The 23090-nt window shown below is 44.5% G+C and overlaps 1 protein-coding gene across 2 annotated transcripts in view; it reads left to right on the top strand.

Moving 5' to 3' along the window:
- PIK3AP1 (phosphoinositide-3-kinase adaptor protein 1) overlaps positions 1-22040 on the top strand; it is a 94031-nt gene extending 71991 nt beyond the window's left edge. For both annotated transcript variants that reach the window (XM_019724783.3, XM_019724782.3), the window contains exons 11-17: positions 333-398; positions 1809-2014; positions 3383-3455; positions 10047-10202; positions 13248-13318; positions 14624-14742; positions 19071-22040. In XM_019724783.3, coding sequence (XP_019580342.3) covers positions 333-398; positions 1809-2014; positions 3383-3455; positions 10047-10202; positions 13248-13318; positions 14624-14742; positions 19071-19128 — 749 coding nt within the window. In that variant the 3' untranslated portion in view covers positions 19129-22040. The remainder of the gene's footprint in view (positions 1-332; positions 399-1808; positions 2015-3382; positions 3456-10046; positions 10203-13247; positions 13319-14623; positions 14743-19070) is intronic.
- Positions 22041-23090: the final 1050 nt, after the last annotated feature.

Consider the following 23090-nt stretch of genomic DNA (forward strand, 5'->3'; position numbering starts at 1 on the left):
GAATCCAGCCCACGTCCTCGTTCACACCACCCTTCTCTTTAATGATCTCATAAATGCCCACCATGTCCTCTGGCTGGTTTTGTCTTTCTGGGATTGAGACCTTGTCTGTTTGGGGTCTTCATCACGTAATCCCTGCAGCTTCTGCCCATTAGTTGCTCCTGCTGGAGTTTTGATTTACAGAACTGCATACAGTGGTCCAACGTGTGAGATCATTATGATTGTTATTTTTGTGCAAGATTTTGGTAATTTTTTGGTAAATGCATAAAATATTACAAAGCCCTTTAGAAAGAAATCTGATTTGGCTTTTACCTAGAATATTCTTTATTTCACAGTTTTTGCAGAAAAGAGTCAAGAGCGGCCTGGGAATTTCTATGTTTCCTCAGAAAACATCAGGAAAGGTAAGCCGGATGTCCTCAGCTTGTATTTGTATGACCTCAACTTTCAGGTGGTAGAAGTGTTCATGTTTCAGTGATTTCAGATGTAACAACAACTCCTTAGCACTGAAAAAAACTGAGAGGTCCAAGAGATAACCTTGGCTGGAGCTGTGTGAGAATCCTGTACTGATGAAAAAGGGAGAGGAGAGGAGATTGAATATTGTACAAATTGATCACGCCAAGGGCATTAATGCACTAGAAAGTGTCTGCAACAGCAGACAAAAGCACAATCTAAGCATTCAAGTCAATCTCAACAGGATGAAAGTGGCCAACCCAGCATCCAGTCTTTACCTAATGGTACAGTCTCACCATGCTATTTACTTACCTTATCTGTCCTAAAGTATATATTAACTCAAATCTTATTCAAGAGATGTTTTGTTTGCCACTGGGTACTTCTTTTTTTTCCAAAAGACTTCTTAAGGAAGTTTGAGGAGACAAGTGCTCTTTTCTGATTAATTTCCTTGTGCTAAACAGAGGCATTCAGTATTAGCCCACTGAAGATTCTTTTGCAAAGGAGCTAGGCCACCATCGAAGCGTTCGAAGCCATCCCTAAGGACTTTGGTAGTAGGCGGTTGGAATTAGTTGGCTTGTACACCTTGTTTTGTCCCCATACTCCGTCTCTCAATACAATTAAAAGCGGACTTGAAGAGAGTAAACCTGGGAGAAAGGTGAGTGTGTGTAGACAGATGAGTTGGGAAGAATCATAGATCAACTTGTTTGAGGCTTTTTCAGTACCCACTGGTGAAGCCATCTCTCTTTTTTCCTTTTTGCCATCTCCCTGAATCGCAATGCCCAAATTGGGTCCTGCTGGAGAAATGTAAAATCGAAGATAACACTACATGAATTGAACAGTAAAATGTTAAGTTGTCCTCACATGTCCCAGTGGCACCATCACTTCTGCAAGTAGCTTGTTCTCCACAGAACTTAGTGGCACAGCCTAGGGAGAGCGAGAGGACATTTGGCAATGTCTGAGACATTTTTGTTTGTCACAACTGAGGAAGGGGGTGCTATTGGCATCTAGTGGGTTAGCCTGGGATGAGGCTAACCATCCTACGGTGCCCCAAACAACAGTCCCCAAACAACAAAGATGTACCCAGTCCCAAATGTCAGTAGTGCCTCGGTTGAGAAGCTGGTCTACAGGCTTCTCAGATATTCAGGCTTGGGGGATTTTGTTGACTCATCCGCAGATTTCATATCGCCCTAAAATGTTGTGACCTTGTCTGCTCTCTGATTCCCCTTCTTGGTTCCACACGTAACTGCTCTTTTGAGACACGTCCTCTTGAGCGCATGACAAGCCTTGTTAACCCCACTCATCCAGTGGGCTCTCCCCTTGGAGGTGCGAGCTGTCAAGCTGAGTTTTGTCATCCTTTCCAGAGCCTCCCGTCAGACCATGGAGGGACAGACCCCAGTCGAGTATTTATGACCCTTTTGCTGGGATGAAAACGCCAGGCCAGCGGCAGCTTATTACTCTCCAGGAGCAGGTGAAGCTGGGCATTGTCAACGTAGACGAGGCCGTGCTCCACTTCAAAGAGTGGCAGCTCAACCAGAAAAGGCGGTCTGAATCTTTTCGCTTCCAGCAGGTAACTGGTTCTGGATGGAATTTGTTTCATGTTGTTTCTCTACTAGACAGCAGTGGAGGGCTGGGTCCACAGCTGCCTTGTGTATGACTGTCACTGAGTGCCTGTGGCTGGGCCTGTGAACGTTTCTATGAGTGTCACAGAGGTGTACCTGTCACCTCTAGTCTGTAACCACACGGCTCCCTGGCTGAGAGCTGGATGGCTTTCCTGGTTGTCGTGCGGCTAGATTTCAGGAACAAAGACTCAACTGTAAACCCTAATTCTGTGGCTGCTACTTCCCTCTGCGTGTCGCCCTATGCTTTTGCTTTTCAGCTTTTTTCTTTTCAGTGTCGTTCTCTGTACTCGTAGTGGCAAGACTCCCACAGAACTATCATGCTTTAGAACTCAAAGAGAACTTGGACAGCTCCCAAGAAATATGACTAAATGAACAAAAACAAGTCATAGATATAAAAACACCCAAGTTAAAACATAAACACACACACACAACTTCTTGTGTTTCCCTGCTGCTTCCTGGACCAAGCTTGGGCTCTCAGCTACAGTCACAACCCAAACAACTTTTCCAGTCTGGCCTGGCCTCCTATGGCTCCCTCATGTGAACCTTCTGGATGTCAGGATGTTAGTCTCTGGGGTGTATTCCCTAGAATGCTCAGACATTTCACTTTAAGGTAGTTGTTTATTGACCAAAATAGCAACAAATTTTGACGCTCACATGTCTATTCAATATTTATCAAATGACTGTAATAGATCAGACTGCAGGATTACAGAAAAGTACAAGACCTGGTCTCTTGCCCCTCAAGAGTTCACAGTAACTCTGAAGAGACGGCGCACACACACACACACACACACACACACACACACACACACACACACAGAGCAAGGCAGCATACATAGCCCAGTGCCAGATGGCATGGACAGTTACTGAGGACTGGAGCAGGCTTTAGGGAGAAGGCTTGGAACAGACTCACAGAGAGCAATGCATGTCCCTCAAGGTCAAGGTCACAATGGTGTAAAAACACAGTTTCAGAGTCAGGAATGTGCAGGGCGTGTTTGTGAGCAGCTAACAGACTGGCTTGGCTAAGGGGTGTGTGAGGAGGAGGGCAGTGGGTTATGAGGCTGGGAAGGAGCGGGGAACCAGAGGAGAGGGAAGACACAGTGTTGTGGACAGAGTGTCTTCCCTTCAGGCACAACTTCTGAGCGTACTTGGATTTCTCTGAGGGCCAATTGCAAATGCACTCAGCCTCATTTGCATGTTGGATATATTATTGCAACGTGATGTATCTTGCAAGCATCATAAAATCAGAAAGAAACTCTTAATGCCTGGAGGGTTTAATTTTGATGCATACTTTTAAAACAAACTGAATTTTTTTCCAGGAAAATCTTAAACGCCTAAGAGATAGCATCACCCGGAGACAGAGAGAGAAGCAAAAATCAGGAAAACAGACAGGTATGTGGCTTCCTGGGGATGCTGCCTGTTGGGGACTTTGCTGTGATCTGTTGTCCTTGACTCGCCTTCTGCTGTGGGCATGTGTCACCCCGTTTACATAGCTGGGTCCCTGACTAGACTGTGAGGTCCTTTTGGGCAATGGCTTTGTCTTGTTCGTTCTGCATGTCTAGTGCCACACCTGGCACATAAGACATGTCAGCAAATGAATGAATGAGTGGCTTGAACTCTGCATCCCTCTACCCTCCCACTCAAAGAGGATGCTAATGCTTTCTCTCCAGGCACCTGACTCTCCCCTTGGCCTTCCGGAAGACATGTTTTAGAAAACCCCACTTACATAGTGCCTGTTTCTGAATCAAGCAGGGAACTATCCATCCCAATTGGTATCCATTCCACGCACTGTTTCCGAAGTCCAGGACCCAGGTGTAGCAGGGCTCCTGCCATGTGTAGTGTGGATGCAATAGCAGGGCCATGAATTCGTTGTGCACACTGAGGGCCAGGCCTCTCTGCTCCCCTGACCATCTTCCCCCAGGTGCCACCCACGTGGCACCATCACCCCTGAGCAAGGACTGGGCATTTTCCCACATTGCATATTCTCCCTGAGAGCCTCTGGCATGGTAGGTCTCTATGGTTTACACTTGCCAGCCTTATACCAAGAGAAGCTGGCAAGAAAAGGCTTTTAGAGGCTCTTAGACCTTGAATGGAGCTCCATTACGTAAAGAACTAAGTTTGTGTATAACTTTCATAGTGTGTCTCCAGCTGCCATGAATAGCCTGATGTGCCTGGAACCTGGTCAGGCTGGTAACACCCCAGTCTTCACCCAGGACATCTTTCTGCCGCAGGCCTCTTCCTTCTGGCCTATATGAAAATTAGTAGGCTGTAAGGCCCAGCCGGGCAGCCCCCTCTCAGTGAAGCCTTCCTGGACCACTCCAGGCCATTTTGTTCCTTCCTCGTTTGAGTATCTATAGAATCACTATTCCTTCCATCCCATGGCACTTTTGCTGCCTCTGATTGTTATTACTTCATTCTTTCATTCAAACCATCAGCAATTCCCAGAGGGTCTGCCTCTAAAATGCATCTTAAATCTGATGACACCTGACCATCTGCCGTGCTGCAGCTACAGCCAAGCCACCATCAGCTTTTCCTGGATTAATGCAGGAGCCTCTTCAATTGTCTCCTCATATCCATTCTTACTCCTCTACAGTTAATTCTACGAACTGCCGCCTAAGACCTTTTAAAAATAAACAATCAGATCACGCCAGTTCTTTGCTCAAAACCCTCCAGGGGCTCTTATCCCATCCAGAGGAAAATCATCCTTCTCACTGTGGCCTACAAAACGCTACATGATCGGACCCCTGAGCTCATCCCTCACTTTGCCCCCCACTCTGTACTCTAGTCGCGATGGACTCCTTTTTGTTGCTCTGTCTAGTCAAGCGCGTTCTCCCCAGGGCCTTTGCACTTGCCGTGCCCCCTCTACTTCTTTTCCCACATCTTTACTGGCTGGCTGTTTGTTCTCCTCAGAGGTTAGCTGTAAGTACTCCTCCTCAGAGAGGCCTTCTCTGCCATTCTCCCCAGAGTAGCCTTCCACCACTCACGCCCTGTGCCTCTCCTTACCCTCTCTTTTCACACATCACTGACTGGACTTAGCTTATGTTGCTGTGCTCCTGGTTATTTTCTATGCCCAGCCTCCCACCTATTGTAAGCTCTATGAGGGCAAGAACTTGTCTGCTTTGGGCTCTACTGAATCCTCTGTATAGCACAGTACATTGGCAGGGCTCAAGAAATCTTTGTTGGAATGGTTGATTTCATTCATTGCACAAGTGAATTTCACTTCATTCACTTCACTTAGTGAGCACCAGCCACCTTACCAAATACAGAGACCGATAAGACAGGATCTTCACCATCTGCTTGCTTATAAGTTAGCCTTTTATTTGTGTGGGTCTGGTTTTCTCAGCTACAGCTTGTCCCACAATGCCTAGCACAGTGTTTTGCATATAATACTAGCCAAGTGAATATTAATGAGTTTGACTGTTTGGGAGAAGAGTTGTAAAGAGATTATACCCATGGCAGAAGGTCATAGAGGTCATCCTAAGATGTCTGCTTGAGTGACTGGATCTTAAATGTATGCTGCCACTAGCCAAGCTTGCACTGTCTGCCCTCCAGGTTGAGCGGAGGAGCAAGGAGAGGAGAGAACCTGGTTCAAGATCTGCTCAGTCATCCTTGGGTCAGACAATAGGGCTTTAGGTGGTAAAAGGCCTGAGGAGCTTTTTAAAACTAAAACACATAAACCCAAAGCTAGCAGCCTTGATTAAATGGAACATTTCAGGCTTTTAAATACAGGCAGCATAAGAAAGCTATGAATTGGTGATGCATGCGGTATTTGAAGACTGGGGAATCGTAGTGTAGAGTCACGTGTGCTCAGCAGCCTGGGCTTCAGAACCAGGCCTACCTGTGTCATCACACCTGTACCACCCACCCAGCCTCTGCCTGGTGCCACTGGAGATATTGGAGCAAGACAGGCATGCGTGCTGAGGAGTAGAGAGGTACAGGCATGGTCCCTGGGGCCAGCAGGGTTGGGGTCAAGTTCCTGCCCACTGCTCACCCCTTACCAGCTGGGACCAATGGGCAAGATACTTCACCAGACGGAGCCTCAGTCCTCGTCTGCAAAATGGCACAAATAAAAGTACCCACCCCATTAGGGTTGCTGTGAGGATGGAACAAGTTAGGGTATAACCGGGGTTTAGCACAGTGCCTGGCACATGGCAACACTTGACAAAATGCCTGCACACCAGCTGGCATTCTCTCAGGCAGGGCCTCCCAGGGAGAGTGCTCTGGGCTGGGACTCAGTTCTACTGACATGGAATCACGGTTTTAAAACATAGTACAAAATTCACCCAAGGCGAATTAGTCTCCAAATAAGTGATACCCCCGAGTGGCTGTAGTCTAAATTAGATTGGTCAATGTCTAAATTTTCCCAAAGGAACATGGTTTAATGCCCTTCCTTCCCCTCCCCCACTCCCCCTACTCCTCAAGAACCAGACCCTCTGACTAGGAATTTTTTGGGGGGCGGAGGGGCTAGGTAGTTTTACTTTTTTATATCAGGGGCTTTAATTAATGTCATAACTATTAAAATATTAAACTTGACATAATTTGACACTGAGTAAGAACAGCTGGTGACTGTGAGCAGTCCACACGGGGAGAATGTTCTTACCTGTCAATCTCGAGAGTCCCTCATTTGTTTTTTTTTATTGTGGTAGAATATACATAACATAAAATTTACCATTGGACCTAAATGTACAATTCAGTGGCATTAAGTACTCACAGTATCATGCAGCCGTTACCACTATTCATTTCACCTTATACCTTTTTCTTCCCTGACAAGGATTTCAGAGCAAATAGCAGATGGGGGAGGTGACCCCTGTGGTAGGGATGGGGAAGTGAGAGAGGGAAGAGTAGGTGGGCTGCAAAGTGCAGTTGCCACTGTAGAGACCGGAGCTCCCTGGAGACTCTGAGAGCCAATGGAAGACACTCTGGAAGAGATATTCCCCTTTAGGGGTAAGAGAGCTGGCGCATTTAGACACCAGCTCCCATGTCTTTGCTTGAGGCCTGCTAGGGGCGGGGTGCTTGTAATCTGGCTACCAGAGAAAGCCTCAGGCAGTTGGAAGTTGGACCCTGTACTGGCTGGTGAGGCCCAAGGGCTTCAGAGTATCTGCCAAAGAGAAAGCATCGTTTATGGCTGAGTAAATATGATCAATTAGTTAACTCCATAAAACTCGATTGTGTATTTAGTGAAATACCAACTGGTAATTGCCTGTTTGGGGTATTTTTCACACTGAGGTGCCTCAGTGTTGCTGTATGCATGCTTGTGGGGGTAAGGAGTTGGAATGGGGGTTGGGGGGGCAGATTAGGATTGGGACAGGGTTTGGGGCCACTTACTTTGCTTCAACCGTGGCAGCGCCTTTAAAAAAAATCTGTTTTCTACATTGAGCTTCTGTTTGCAGTAGAAGAAAGAATTCTGCTTCGCAAAAAAACATTTGAAAACCATTGGCACAGGATAACATCAATCTGTAGGAAAATTAGAGTTGACGGATGGCATTTCTGTTTAAAGGACCTTTTCCAGGAATGGAACCCACTCTAAACACAAGGACAGCCTCTATTCATGTAGAAACCTCATTTGCCTTAGAAAAGAAAAACAATGTTCATTTTTCTTTAATTTGGGTTAGCACACCAAGGATAATTAAAAAGTAAGAATCTGTTCATAATAACGTGCCAGTCTTTTTTCAGTCCTAGGGAGCTGTTTGGCTCTTCCTGGATGGTACAGAACGTTGGTGGTGTAGGAAATCAGAGCAGGGCTGACGTGACTTGTTGAATGTCCAGCCCCACAGAGAAGAAAATCAATATTTATGTTCTGGGTGTGTCTGTGGCCAGTGTGGGGCAGGACCAAAAGCAGTAGGGTCTGTCCCAGAAAAACTGGCTTCTGATCCCCGCTTTGTCACTGAATCACCTTATAATCCAGGACAATTCCTTGAACCACTCTGTGCCTCAGTTTCCTGGTTACACCTGACTTATTTACTTAGTGGAGAAGTAGTGAAGTTCAAAGGAGGTATAACAACATTTGTGAACACTTTGGGAAAAGTCCCACGCAATCTAATGATGTAATTATGATTCCTGGCATTGTTCCTTTATTCAAAGACTATTTTGTAGACGTTTAGACTGCGTCTACTTGATTTTTCGAACTTTTGACTCCCATTTTTTTCCCCCTGGGTATTTTACTTTTCTCCCCCCTAGAACTGGTTGAGAGTAGAAAATTGCCTCATTGAAGTGAAATAAGTAGACAGGAACCTCCCTTCAAAAGATTATTTTTAAAAAGCTAGGCCAAAGTGGAGGGGATACAAAGTATGACAGCTGCCTGGGCTCACACCCATGTGCGGGTTTGCACGGCTAGTCTCTGCCCAAGCAATTCGAAGCTGGGGTGGGTGCTTCCACGGCTCTCTCTTCCAAGAGAACCCAAGGATGTGATAAATATCTGTGTCACACAGAGACCAGGAAAGCTGGTTTAGTACCAGGACCCTACACTACAGTTGGAAGTGGAGTCTCTAGAATGAGGAGAGCTTGTGCCTGCACAAACCAACAATCCACCTTTATAATATTCTTTGTGCAGAATGTTTGCCGTACACTTGCCATACGCTGTCCTTGCACCTGCTGGCTCTTTCAGACTGTTCCAGTTTACCCATGTACACTTATCAGCAGACTTCTGGCTTTGAGAAGCAGAGCCACCTCTGCCCCTCGACTCCCTGAACTTCCTGCCATGCCCGTCCCATAGAAGAGGAGAGGGGAGGAGGAAGTGGTACCATGAAGATAAGGGCAAGTCCCCAGGAGTACCCTGAGCTTATACCTCTTTCCAGAGGCCCTGCCCCAGGACAGCTAGGGGAACCCCATGACAGGAGCTCACCTGGCTTTTACACTTCCCTGGGGAAGAAGCTGGTGTGGACACCCACACGTACTTTATTCTACTCATCAGTGGGAGTTGTCTTCTGTGTATGGAACGCAGGGGTGGAAATCTAGGGAGGAATAACCACTGGGCGAGGCCAAGCCAGTAAAAAGACCAGGTGAAGGCCTTGCAGGGCAAAGGAATAATTTACCTTTCTGAACCTGTGGGGTCTCAAACCACCCATCAGTCTTGCAAGTCACAAAATCTTGGGTGGCCGGTTAGCTCAGTTGGCGTGGTGCTAATAACACCAAGGTTGCCGGTTTGATCCCGGCATGGGACTCTGTGAGCTGCGCCCTCCTTAAAAAAAAAACCAACACAAAATCTCTCACAGGCCTGACGGACCTCCTTTCATGAACTCTGGGTATTGCTGTCAGTTGTGGACCACTCACCCATCACCCATCATTTATTAAGGGGTTGAGAGACAGTGTGAGTAGTGGTGAAGAGCCTGGACTTTGGAGCCTGGATTCAAATCTCAACTGCCCCACTTAGCTGTGTGACAGGGGCATGTGACTTTACTTCTCTGTACCTTAGTTTCTGTTGAGAACGATGACAATAGCATTTATTTCATGGGTGATGACAATAGTATTTATTTCATGGGTGTTGGGAGGTTTCAAGGAGCTAAAAATATAGCTTCCTTACAATTCTACCTGATGCACAGGATAATCTGTTATTACAATCAATAATGTTCATAACCCCTTCCTCAGAAAGGGAAGTAATTCAGAGAAGTTGACTGAATGACTCAAGTTCTACAGCTGGGGAGTGGCAGAGCTGGGGCTCCAAACCTTTCCCTAATCGAATGTTCTTTCCACTACCTGATAAGGAAGCATTTCCCTGCTCTCACATTCCTCCACCCCTCTCCTTTGTCACCCAGCAATTGTCACACAGGATTCTGTGGAGTTTCAGTATTGAATTGGGCAGGGCCCCCATTCTCTTTCCCTTCCCCTTCACCTCCTCTTTTCTCTTTCCTCTCCCCTCCCCTGCCCACCCCTGCCTTGTAGACACTCTCCAGGTTCAGGTGAGGGAGGCAGGTGGAGAGGGAGCAAACAGTTTGGTAAATGGCAGTCTGGTGGCTTGAAGCTTATCCCTTTTTCCTCTAACTCCAGCCTTGGAGATCACGGTCCCAATTCGGCACTCACAGCACCTGCCCGGGAAAGTGGAATTTGGGGTCTATGAGAGTGGCCCCAGGAAAAGCGTCTTCCCCCCAAGGACGGAGCTGAGAAGAGGAGATTGGAAGACGGACAGTACCTCCAGCACAGCAAGTGAGCAGGCTGACCCCGCGGGTGCCTTTACAGCTGGCCTGTAGCTGGCACCTTTGGGCCTTGGGCACAAGTTCTGTTATGGGCCCAGAAGTTCTCAATTGGAGCCTGACTTGGGTTTGGGAGGTATAAGAAATGGGGGACATTTAACCTGTGAGTTTTGCCTTTTTTCAGGGACCAAAGATCCGTTACACAAATATCCCCTGAGGCCAGATTGTGTGATAATGATTACTCTATCCCTTTTATAAGTAGAAAAACTTAGTAATGATACTAGTTAGCATTTATTGAGCATTTACTACTTGCTAGGCCTCTTCCATACATTCTCTGATTTAATTCTCACAATGGCTTTATGGGAGAGTTACTGTCGACTTTGTTTACTGAGGAGGAGACTGGAGGCTAAGTGCCTTGCCCTTGGTTAACGAGCTAATAACTGGTAGGGCTGGGATTTGAACTCAGGCAGACTGGATCCAGGGCCACGACTCTTAACCGCTATTCTTTTGGTTTCCTTATTTGCAGTAAGGAGAGGCAAAGGGCACAAAGTCAGCAACATTAGGAAACAATGGACTCAAATTTGAGAATTCCAACTTTGTTGAGGATTTAATTAGGAAATGTCTTCCTTTTGGCTTGAGAACTTGAATAGGAGTCTGATTGCAACAGACAGTGTGCGCTGATGTGTAGACAGGACGTGGGGCTTTGTTTCCATATCCAGGGTTGTATTAGCTGACTTCATCATGGGAGTAGATTGAGTTTCCTTTCTTTCAGACATTTTAGTGTTATCAAAACAGCTAGGAGTGCCATAAAAGGGCAAGAGACAAGCTGAATTTCAGGACTCATGTCTCCTTAAATTTGTTAGGCAGAGAACCCCAAAATGGATGTTGGAACAGGAAGGCCATCAGACCCAATGGTTCTTAATCTTTTTTGTGTCACAAACCCCTTTGAGAGTCTGATATATACTCTGGATGCACTTCCCAGAAAAATGCACGTGCACGTGTGTGTACGCATACACACATACACATGATTTTGCCCATCCATGGACAGAACATTAATGTTATGTTTAAAAGAACAAAAGTTTCATTACAGAAGGACTGTTGGCTTTTTCCTAGATTGTCTGATCTGAGTTTCTTAAGGATCATATATTTGGTCAATTTTTGCTCTCATGCTTTCTTCCACCAAATATCGAGGCCTGCTCTGTACATAGTGAGCTAGACTAGTGGAGACATGCCTAGTGGAGACATGAAGATGAAAAACAAATAGAGCCTGTGTTCAGGTGATTGTAATGGAGGAGGGAAAGTACAAAAGTAGCACAGGTTAGATGCTTGTCTGATCCTTCTTCCCTGGTGAGGGGTGGCCATGGCCCTTCTCTCCATTGGCAAGAGAGCAGATGATGGGGGTTGGGGCCTCTACTAACTGTGCTGTCCAGAGGGGATGTGAGCAAGCAAGTCGTCAGCCTGGAGAGGGGAGAGGGCCAGGGCAGCTGAACCAGGGAACCATCAAAGCCAGTTGCTGGAGGTTAAAGATTAAAAAACACCAAGGGAAGGGACAATGGGAGCTGATGGATATGAATTTCCAGGGTCCAGGAGCCGGTGCCTGGACAGCTTTTTGCTCCCTCCTAGTAGATAACCTCCAGCACAGGGCTGGTTAATAGTGAGGGAGTGGGATGAACAGGGATGCATGATGTGGGATGCTTGGCCCTGCCGCGATGGGAGCCCATGGGCAGGAGGAGTTATTTCCATCTGGGGGAATTTGGAAAGGTTTCGATAGTATTTGTCTTAAGCAATGGAGACTGAGAAGGTTTTAAACTTGTGGATAGGGGTGGGCTGGGGGGAGTGGGGAGAACAGGACATTCTAGCAGAGTGAACAGTGTTATGTGTGGGTAACTGAATAGAAAGGGACAGGGTCACATGCTCCTTCATAAACAAACTCTGAATCCCTTGGCTTCTACAAATATTTTGACACATTATTTTAAATTTAGAAATCTGCCCTTGAGAAACAATCCAAAATTATAATCTTAACCTGGTCTGTTTAAGTGAACATCTAAATTAATTAGGTCAAAGTTGATATCAGAATGATGTCAAAACTAAGACTATTTACCTATAAACTAATATGATGAAGAGGTATTTTAAGTGGAAATTCAGCAAATCTAAGACCTGGCAATACTGTTAGTGGCAATATTAGTAAGTCAACGTCAAAATTTTCTTGTTATAGTTGATTAACTGTTATTCTTTCTTCTTCGTTAGCTAGATCGTCATGTGCTTGAGCGTGTTCTAATGCTGAGCTGTGCAATATGGCAGCCACTAGCGACATGTGGCTATTTAAATTTAAATTAATCAAAACTAAGTAAAATATGCAAGTTAGTTCCTCAGTTGCACTAGCCATGTTTTAGTCTAGCTCCCATATTAGACAGCATACAACAGAACATTTCCAGAAAGTTCTGTTGTGTAGTGCTAGTCTGGCGACACCGGTGATAAATTCCCAATTCAAAAGCCTCGGGCACCTAAACACACAGTCATAATTCCTGAGCGTAAATTCTGCTTTTGAATTTGTGCTTTGTATTTGGTTTTGTGTCAAACTGTCTGGTCTCTACTTAGAAGGTGCACATATGTGTGTGATACGTGCACGTGCCTGCTGTAATTCCTAAGTAAGTAATACCTTCAACAGCAAAATTTGTTGGCAGCTTTTAGAACTGGCCCTGACCAAGTGAGAAATACAGCATCTTTGCTTCCTTGTCAAGTCAGAGGACTAATATTACATAGGATCTTCTTGGGGATTAAATGCCATCATGTTTTTAAAGCACATCACCTGTGGGAAGCCCTCAGTAAATGGTAGCTATAAAGCAAAATACGGTAATAAAAAGGTGAACCGTTTCATTTTATGCTGAAAGAAATACTGACCTCTAAGAAAATGGTGTAAGATGGCAGCATTTTGAAGGGTTCTGTATTCACAATGTGGGTATTGTTTCTATTGGTAAAAATAAGTAGTGCGCGAGTTCTGCACTTGTTTTAGCCCAAGAGAATCCACAGTCCAGCTGACCCTGTTTGTGTCCCACAGGCAGCGCAAGCAACAGATCCAGCACCCGGAGCCTCCTCAGTGTGAGCAGCGGGATGGAGGGGGACAACGAGGTGAGAGCTGGGGCCCCCGCCTCCATCTGTCTTGTCCTGGGGGTCGGCTCACTGCAGGAAATAGAAATCCAGGTGAAAGAAGCCAGACACAAAAGGTCACATAGTATAGGATTCCGTTTATATGAAATGTCCAGAATAGATAGTTTCATAGAGATGGAATGCAAATTGGTGATTGCCAGGGGCTGGGAACAGGGGGGAATGAGGTGAAACTGCTCAACGGGTCCAGTGTTTCCTTTTGAGGTGACAACAGTGGTTTGGAATGAGGTAGAAGTAGTAGTTGCACAGCATGGTGAATGTACTAAATGCCACTGAACTGTTGGCTTTATAATGATTAAATTTATGTTATGTGAATTTCCCCTCAATAAAAAGAAGAAGGGAGGGAAGGAGGAAGGAAGGAAGGAATAGAAATCCACTTAGGCTGATTAAGCCAAAAGAGGCATCTATGAGCGGGAGCTGCATGAGACCCAGGGAATCCAGGGTCGGTGATCACGTCTTGGGACCTGGATTTGGAGGTGCGAGGCATGCCAGAGCTGAGACCACTGCTGTGTTTCTCGGGGCCACATTTCGTCTGGCTACATACCTGCTTTCTTCTCTCAAAGCTCCATGGCCTTTTCTGTCTCTCCACATGGACAGTGGCAGACAGTCCCCTGAGTGCCACAGGCCTCCGAGCCGAGAGTAGCTGCCTGCCTTAGGCCGAGGCCCAATTTGGGTTTATGGTTCTCCTGATCCAGGGACCAGTGGCTGTGATGAGTGGGAGGGGTCACAGGGACCACCCAGGAGACTCCCTGTGAAAGGGTCCTAGGCGTGGGCTGCCCCTCCAGTGCACAGCTTGTAATTAATTACCCTATGGCTGAGGACCACTCACGGTTCTGTTGTCCCCAAAGGGGACTTTTGTTTAAAAATTCTCCAGCTCCATCTTATTGTGTAGAGCAATGTTTCTCAAACTTGAATGTGCATATGAATTACCTAGGGTCTTACTAAAATGCAGGTTCCAATGGAGCAGGTCTTAGGAGGAGCCTGAGATCCTGTATTTCTCACAAGCCCCTCGGTGATGCTGACCTTGATGGCCCACAGACCTTGCTTTCAGCAGCAAGGACCATTCATGATAATTTGGGCCTGATTGTCTCCTGATGGCTCCTGGAGGCAATGGAAAGCTGCCCAGGTGTTGCTGGGTTGCTTCTCAGTTTGTGAAGAACCTTCAGCCAGAGCCTGAGGAGGGTTGAGGGGCTTTTGGGATAGCGGTGTCCAGCTGTGCTGGTTGCTTGATGTAATTTTCACCTTTCCTTCTTATCTTTTTTGCTGTAGGATAATGAAGTTCCTGAGGTTACCAGAAGTCGGAGTCCAGGCCCCCCACAAGTGGATGGAATACCCACCCTGCCCTTTGAGAGGCCCCCCAGGGTGCCTCCACGAGCTGCCTCACAGAGGTAACATTGAAACTGATAGGAAAGGTTTTCCTCATTCTCTGAATTCCAAGGGCAGAGTAGGATTTGAGGACATCTAAGATGACCTGAGAATGAGTTCAGAGCTAACTGAAATGCCTGCTTTTGACATATTGCAGTGTGGACTCTTCATAAATTTAATTCAGTTGCATTACGCACTTGCATTTTCAATAGCAAATGCAGTCTTTTATCCAAGGAATACATTGGTAAATGTCAACTTTTTGAATAATTTTTATCTGGTTAGAATTTGGCTCCCTAATAACTAATGCCCTGGACTGTATTGTGGGGACAGTGCCTTTTGGGCACCAGGAGACAAGAAGGAATTGGGTATTAAAATAAAATAAAGGTGAGAGGCAGCATGATATGGTGGTGGAAGCATGTCTCTCGTGCCACAGCACCTGGGGATGAGTCTTCAGCAGTCACTTGTGAACTTGGAAGAATTATTTAACGTGCATTGGCCCTCAATTGAGTTTAACTCCATTCCTGCCTCCCTTGCAGCTCTCACATCCAGCGTGTCTCTAGGTTCTGTCCATTCTACTGTCCTTTCCGCTCTCAGATCCTTCCTCTGCTCTCCATCTGCCGGTACCTGAGTTCATCCACCGAGGTCCATATTTACCTCATCCACCATATTTAGCTCTCGACCTCCAGTCGGTCCCTCCTCCACACTGCAACCATAGTGTACTTTCTAGAACAGAAATAGCTGATTATGTCACTTCGTGCATAAAAGGCTTCAGATTATTTCTGCATTTTCCAGCAAGCCCTGGCCCCATCTTTCCTCAAGTCGCACCCCTTTCTTGTATTCATCAGTGTTCTGCCCCTTAAGACTTCCCAGTGAGCTGTACCATTTCGTACTGTGTCTTTGCCCCATGTGTTCCTTTTGCCTCCCTTCCAATCTCTGCTTAGAAAATTCTTGCGTATCTTTTAGGACTCAGTCCAAACATCACCTCCTCTGTTGAAGCCTTCCCTCATGTTCTCTATGCAGGGTGAGTCTTCTTGTGATTCCCCAAACACCTCTATTTATAATTCATTCCACATTGTACCATGTTTTACATATCTGTCTCCTCGAGTGGATAGTAAACCTCAAGAGACTAGAAACGGTTTTCAATTAAAAATTTTTTTTTCTCCTCTCCCCGGTGCTTAGCACAGTAACTGGAATGTGCTCGAAATTTACTAATATTTGTATTTACCACGTAAGTGAGTGAATGGACGGGTAGATGCATGCTGCTTGAGTTGGCCTACCTGTCTCCTAAACAGTTAGCCAGCTAGTCACCTACCGCAGTGCAGGTGGGTTATCGGTTAGTGGAATGAGGCTTCACAGTCCCATCTGCTGTAAGTTCCCAGTATATTTCACGTCAGGGAAGGCAGATGGTAACAAGAACAGAAGCAGATGCATTATATCTTTGCATGACATTTCCCTTGTTCCTTAGTGTCTGTAGGGTTTTTACTCTTCAGTTAATGAAGCTGACTAGGGATTTGTGTTATCCTCTTCATAGGCAAGGTCCTGCCAGTTGAAAAAAAAAAAAAAAAAAAAGCCAAATTCTTGCTGAACGATTGCCCGTTTGTTTTTGAATTTATTTTGCCATTTACTAGTGATTTGCCAATCACTAACAATTTATGCACTTCCCTTGAAGGCATAGCCTAGGTACTGCCTAATCAAAACACACTTCTGGAGGCCTCCTGCAGTGCCAGGGTTAATCCTTCAGCTGCTGACTTGTGAAGAGGTCTGTGGAGTTTCTAGGAGGAGCTGGAGTGGTCAGGGAGTGAGGGCAGTTGGGACAAAGTCTACTTACTAACTAACGGTTTAAAGAATGTTATGACCATGCAAAAGCATACCAGCCAAACAACAGTCCTACTTTAAAAGAACATTAATCAACATCAGGTTTGCTGAGTCCTTGAACCAAACGCTTCACCAGCCATATCTCCCCGTCAACAGGGTAAGAAAGCAGCCAGTCCCAGGTATCACTAGACAGTTGTGTCTTCAACCCCAGCTTCCCAGCGTCCTGGAGAGGCTGTTTCCCCTCAGGCCACCCCTTGATTCTGATTTAATACCCTTTACTTCCACGGTCCTGAGATGTCTGTAATTACAAGTCTACTTCCCTGAAATGGGACTTCCAATCCTTAGCTGGGGTTATTGATCAGAATGAAATCTAGAGATGGTTTGTTTGTAGACTCACCCCCACTGCCGAGTGGGGCAGCAGAGAGAGGAAGAGGGGCCGGGAGGGAATCATGATGATATTTGTGGTGGAAAATAAACTGTAAGGCTCATGGGGCATACATAGGAAAAAGAACTAAGAATAGATCTTTAATTATATTAATAAAATTATTAGCTTCACTTCTTGAGTGCCTACTCTAAGCCAGAAACTGCTACCTACTTTCCAATCTCCAAGCCTCACACAATACTCCAATGTAGGTATCATTACCTCTGGTAGGTTCAGAGACGTTGAACTTGTCCTTCAGATATGTGCATACATGTCTCTGCTATATGTTCCCATAGGTTATGACTTCCCCGGTCAAAACACACAGTACAGTTTACTCATTTCCCCCATTGTCTGTCTCATCCTCTACATTCTTGGCATCTTCAGGGTGCGATCCATGCTCATTTTACTTGTTATATCATCCCACACCCAGGAGTAGACACATAATAGGTAAATGTTTGTTTATCTATTATAGGAAGGTAGGGAGGGGAGGGAGGAAGGGAGGGAGGGTGGAAGGAAGGAAGGAAGGAAGGAAAGAATGAAGGAAGGAAGGAAGGCAAGAAAAAATAAGTGGTATCACCTGGCTGCCGCTAGCTTTCTCCTGTAAACCCACAGTTCATAGTATAGACTGGGGAAATGGAAGGAGACTGTCCATTTGTTTTCTCCGGATACAGAAACAACCACATTAAACCATCTACACCTGGGGGCCACAGCAGGCCTTCCTGAGGATGTCTATCGTTATGTTTCCCTACTTCTGCCTCCTTCTCTTATTCCTGAAACAGCCCCTTTTCCCAATTCCTTTGTCATTTCCTTGACTTACACAATACTTGCATTCAAGAGACAGTAAATATTTACTTACTGATTCATTTAATCCTCAAGTACGCAACTCCAGGGTAGCACAGTTCAATGACAGCGCCTGACAAAGCTCTCTTTCCTGACCTATTGACTTGCTTCCAAGAGAATTAATGTTGGTTTTACAGCACACATGTGGAAATATCACCTGCAATTGTTGAACCTATCTGTAAACAGACTCACCCAAGTCTACCTGGAGTGTCATTTAGGACTATTCAAAATCCATCCAGAATAACATGGAGGGGGCTTTCTAGGAAAGCAACGTGGAGTTGGGATAACACGCTTAGTGTCCCATAAGTAAGTAGTTCAGAGAAGCAGACCAGAAATTCTCAATTCCTCTCTCAAGGGACCTCTCTACTGCAGCGTGTCTCCTGCCTGGCTGCATATTTGAATCGCTGGTGTTTTAAAATACAGGTTGTATCATTATTCAGGTATGACAGGGTCAACAGATCAGGAGATGACTGCCATTGAAAAGATAGTTATACTCATAGATCCCAGGAGAAGGGGGCACGTTATGCCATAGGATGGAGGGTACATGGAAAAGTAGCAGGTTTAGTCAGGAGAAAAGGGAGGAGAAAATGTGGGCAGGAACCTTTATTGTAGTTTCCACAGGAAGGAACAAGTGAGGAAGGGTTAGCAGATTTATGTTTGGCTAGTTTGAATAATTTCAGCAGGCCTGGAGCAAAGGGGCTGTCTCTAGTTGTCTGTCACCTGGCCCTGGGGTGATTAGAGCAGGTAAATAGTGCACCAGCTCCCCAGGTGTGTGAGAGAGACCCATAAAGGTGGTTGGGGTTTGGGCTCTGGATTGGTTGGTTTGCATATGAAAGGTGTGCTCACCTGCAAGTTGTTTGTTAGCTCTAGGAATTATCTTGCCCTGAGAGGGGCAGTCCCTCCAGGATCCACAAGACCCTAGATGTCAAAACAGCAAAAAATAAAAGACATCGTTAATACAACTGGTTGGGGGAGGGACACGATTAAAAAGTTGTGATGCTTGAGTCCCATCCTCTAGAGATTATGATGGAAAGTATCTGGGATAGACCCTAGGTGTTGGTATCTTTCAAAGCCCCACTGGTAATTCTAATGTGTAGTGAGGATTGCGAGCCATAGCTAGCATGGATGCCACTCAGACGTCTATATGTGTGGCCAGTTTCATTCATTGAGGAACATGTCCTTTGCATAGTAGACCAGGTTTGCAACAAACCGTGGATGTCTAAGGACTAGTTCATCAAATTCATTTTAAAATAGTTGCTTTATCTTTCATTTCAGGCCCCCGATCAGGGAGACCTTCCATCCTCCTCCACCTGTTCCACGCAGAGGTCGTTGATTCCATCTCTGAAAACCTGCCTACTTCAGGACTTTGAGACTTGCAGTTTTCAGACTGTTACTGATGTCTTCATGTTGCATTTTACGGCATGACTGCTGATCTTAGGACCCACTCTCATTGCTGATGTTACTGTGGCCCTGCTGGTTTGGGCTTTCCATGAAGAAGATATTATTAAGGTGTGAAGAAGTGAAAAATTAAGGACTTTATTCACCATCACCAAGCACATTGATCTATATCCTTGTTTGCCAAAAGGGTGAAGACTTAATTGGAATATTTACCTCTAATTTGGCATGTCAGAAGCCTGAAAAGATTGATTAGAGATGTACTTTACAAGTGATTTTACTAAAATGCACTTATAGTAGACCTTACTTATATGCTAATCCAGAGTAATTTCTAGTAGGCAAGTGGTTATGATTTAACACTTACAGTATTCAAGTAAGAAGACATGTCCTCCTTTTTAAATGAGTCTTCAACTTCTCTGTTAACAGGTCAGCACTGTTCCTTCACCTTATACCAAAACCTGCGAGCAGATAACTCAACTAGATAAGTAACAAAGTATGGAGACTGAGAGACCGTTAACAGGAGATTGGTGTTGCAAGTGCAGGAGGGTGTGCAAATCTCAGGGCTGGTCACATACAACCTGAAAAAGACGTGAGAGAGGGATTAGTCCTAATTCCCTTAAATAGAAGTCAAATCCGAGGTTTCAGAGAAGCCTGGAACTAAGAGTCTTCTGTTGGTTAGAGGAAGAGGTGGGTCTAGAATCTGGGCCTGCTGATTCCAGGTCACCACACTTTCCATCTCCAAATAGCCAAACCCTGTCCTTCAAGAAATGCCCAGATGTAGAAATTCAGTCAGTGACTGACAATTGTCCTTCCAGAAGTTTCCTTCCATATCTCCCAGGTATGGAACTACCATGTATTTCCCCCCCCAATTTAGGCATTTATACTTCAGTATGTTTTCAAAACAGTGATGCTACCAAAGAACACCTCTAAATGGTTGGAACCAAAGGTTCGGGGTGCCAAGGACCCCATTTATTGCTCTGCAGTCTTTATAGGTCTTAGTTCTGGCCATAAAGAGAGAGGAGGATCCTTGATTTTTTTCTCTGCTAGGGGGTCAAAAGAGGAAGGAAGAACCTAAAATAGAAATAGTTAATCTGTTTCCTTATACACCTATTATTACCACCAGGCTAGGGAAATCTGTGCAGAGACTATAGAGCCTAAAGTATGTCATTAATTTTGAGTCCCTGGCACATAAATCTACCTTCAAAGCACATGTCCTTAATTTGATGTTTAAACATACAGTGAAATTAGTATTGGGCCTATTTCTTTAAAATATATCAGAAATCTTGTGGTTTTCCAGGAAAGTATTCTCCGTCCTGCACAGGTATATAAAAGTCACACTATTGGGCCTGGCCATCAAGAGAGTGTGCAAATTACCTACCACAGTGCCTAGCACATAGTATCCATTCTGCAATGGTCCCTTTACTCTCCTGGTCACTTACTTGGGAGAAATAGGGTGATGTGAGATAAAAGGAGAACAAGACATTACAATGTTGGTGTGGTTGTCCTTCCTGCTATTTATGGACAGTCTCCACATTAAGCACATTTGGTTTTGATAAAAGCTACACTTTTTAAATATTCAATACCTCTAATCCCCGTTTTAGATGCCAAATTCATATTTTTGTACATCCTCTGATTGACAGGCATTCAGACCAATAACGTGATGAAACCTATGGCCAGTCAATAGTGTTAGCATCTTTGTGGGCATATATTGGAATATCATATGCATTTAATTCTTATGTGAAAAACATAAAATTGAAAGTACTGGGAAACCTGGGTATTATAAATGTGAGACACGATGGAAATGATCATGAGTGTCACATCCAAAGTGGCAAGTCTTAAACCCTTACTAGGTGCTCACTGAACATCCAGAATAATTGGCCGTGTGTAAAAGTAAAAGAAAGAAAATGAAAATTTTTGGATGAAACACTGGTACTGTTATCAAAGAATGTCTAATGATGAGGTAAAATTTTTTATTCTTTAGATATAGAACCACCCATTATAACATAAATTTAACTTCCACATACCCAACTTTTGTACATGTTTTTTAGGAATATGTTATGTAACAGAACCCAGAATTTCACTACAATGAGGATCAGAAACTAAATTGTAACAAGATGTCCAAAGAGACTATTAAAAAGCTTTCTATATGATGCTTTGGCAGACAGCTCTGCTGTCACCGTCCTTCCCCAAGATTTTATAAGCTGGCTCAATAGAAAGTGCAATTATTAGTCATATTCACTGCCACTGCCTTTGCTTCTAACTGTACAAGGTACATTGTCCTCTAGTTCCTAGGCCAGAACTGTTTGTTTATCTTATAGTAAAACCTGTGAGCACATAACTCAACTATATAAGCAACCAAATATAAAGACTGAGAGACTATGAACAGGAGGTTGGTGTTGCAATCAAATAATTTAATGTGACATATTTAATGTGAGTAATCCCCAATGCTTTGCCATAATTAGGCAAAGTGATTGTATGTAAATGACCTCAATGAACATTTTCCCAAGTCAAGCTAAATTATCTACCCTTGCCCCCATCCCTCTATCTTGCTTTGTTACTAAAAAGAAGTCTTGGTCCGTCCTGTATCACCCTAACAGCTGGGATTTTAGATCGCTCTCCCATATGTCCCAGGAAGTAAGTTGGTTTTCTGTTTTTCTCTTTCAAAGAATAATGTCTGGTTTTGCAGCTGGTTGGCTGAGGAAGCATTAGTAACAGATTTATTTCTAAGAAAGACAAGTGGCTAATTTGAACTCTAAAAGATTCATCCTAAAAATCAATCCTCAATTTTGAGGAATCTGCCTGTATAAATATTTGCTTCGGTTTTATAAATAAATTGCATTTTGTTCATTACCAAGTGAGTTATTAAGAATATAAAATTGCCTTCCTCATTCATTCCTGATGGCCAGATACTATGTTCACCAGGGTGGTGAAAGGGAGGGTAAGAGGTTGAAAGATGTGTTCTGAATTCTGAGGCACAACTCAGAATTCTTTTTCTTATAGAAACTGTAATAAATAGTAAGTTCTCAGGCTAGTCCACCAAAGCCCATTTAACCCACAATGTAAGAAAAAATGTCTTAGCTAGCTATGCAGTAAGAATTAGCATGGTGTAGGGAGAGAATATTGGTTTGGAAGTCAGAAAACCTGCATTCTATTTTGGTCTGCTACTGACATGTTGAGTTTACGTGTCTTGAGTAGCCTATCCATTTTGTTAATTACGAAGTGAAGCATTTTGTGTTTAGTAATACTGCAGGTCCCCTCAACTCTGTAAGTCTAAGTCTAAAGCAAGGGGTTGGGAATTCCTCATCCTGAAGGAGCAGAAAGGCAGCCTTACTGGAGTCACCACCTAACTGGCAAGGGATCTTATTATGTGGCAGCTGCTATTCCTTGCCCTATGTCACTGTTATGACAGATAAGTTTTAAAAATATGTGAGAAACAGTGAAGTTGGAACTGTCCAAGGAAATTATTTGCTCTTCAGTCTAAGAGCCAAATGTTTTAAATGATTGCTTCCTAAAGAAAGAACTCAGACTAATTATAAAGTTCTTTGGTACCTGGAACATTTCAGCTAGAACAGAAAAGGTAGAGATGAAAGGTAGTAATAGCAATAGAACTGCTCACCCCAGAAGTAAATAACCAGCAAGACAAATATAAAGTAGAAAAACGAAACAGATTTTCCAAGAAAAGGTAGCTGAGGGTGGAAATCACAGGATGTGTTGTCATCTATAGACCAAGACTTTTGATAATCATGTTAATTGAGCACAAGGATAAAAGATTTAAATTGTGGTTTTTCTGGATCATTTTGCTGGTCACAAACAATTGAGTCTTATTAAAACTACCATAAAAAAAGAGGCTTCTTTCACTGGCATTTCCCCCGTATACTTGTTGGTATCAGGGAATGAGGT

This window comes from Rhinolophus sinicus, chromosome 15 (genome assembly GCF_057876585.1).
Source record: "Rhinolophus sinicus isolate RSI-liver-muscle chromosome 15, RSI-T2T, whole genome shotgun sequence".
Taxonomy (NCBI): Eukaryota; Metazoa; Chordata; class Mammalia; order Chiroptera; family Rhinolophidae; genus Rhinolophus; species Rhinolophus sinicus.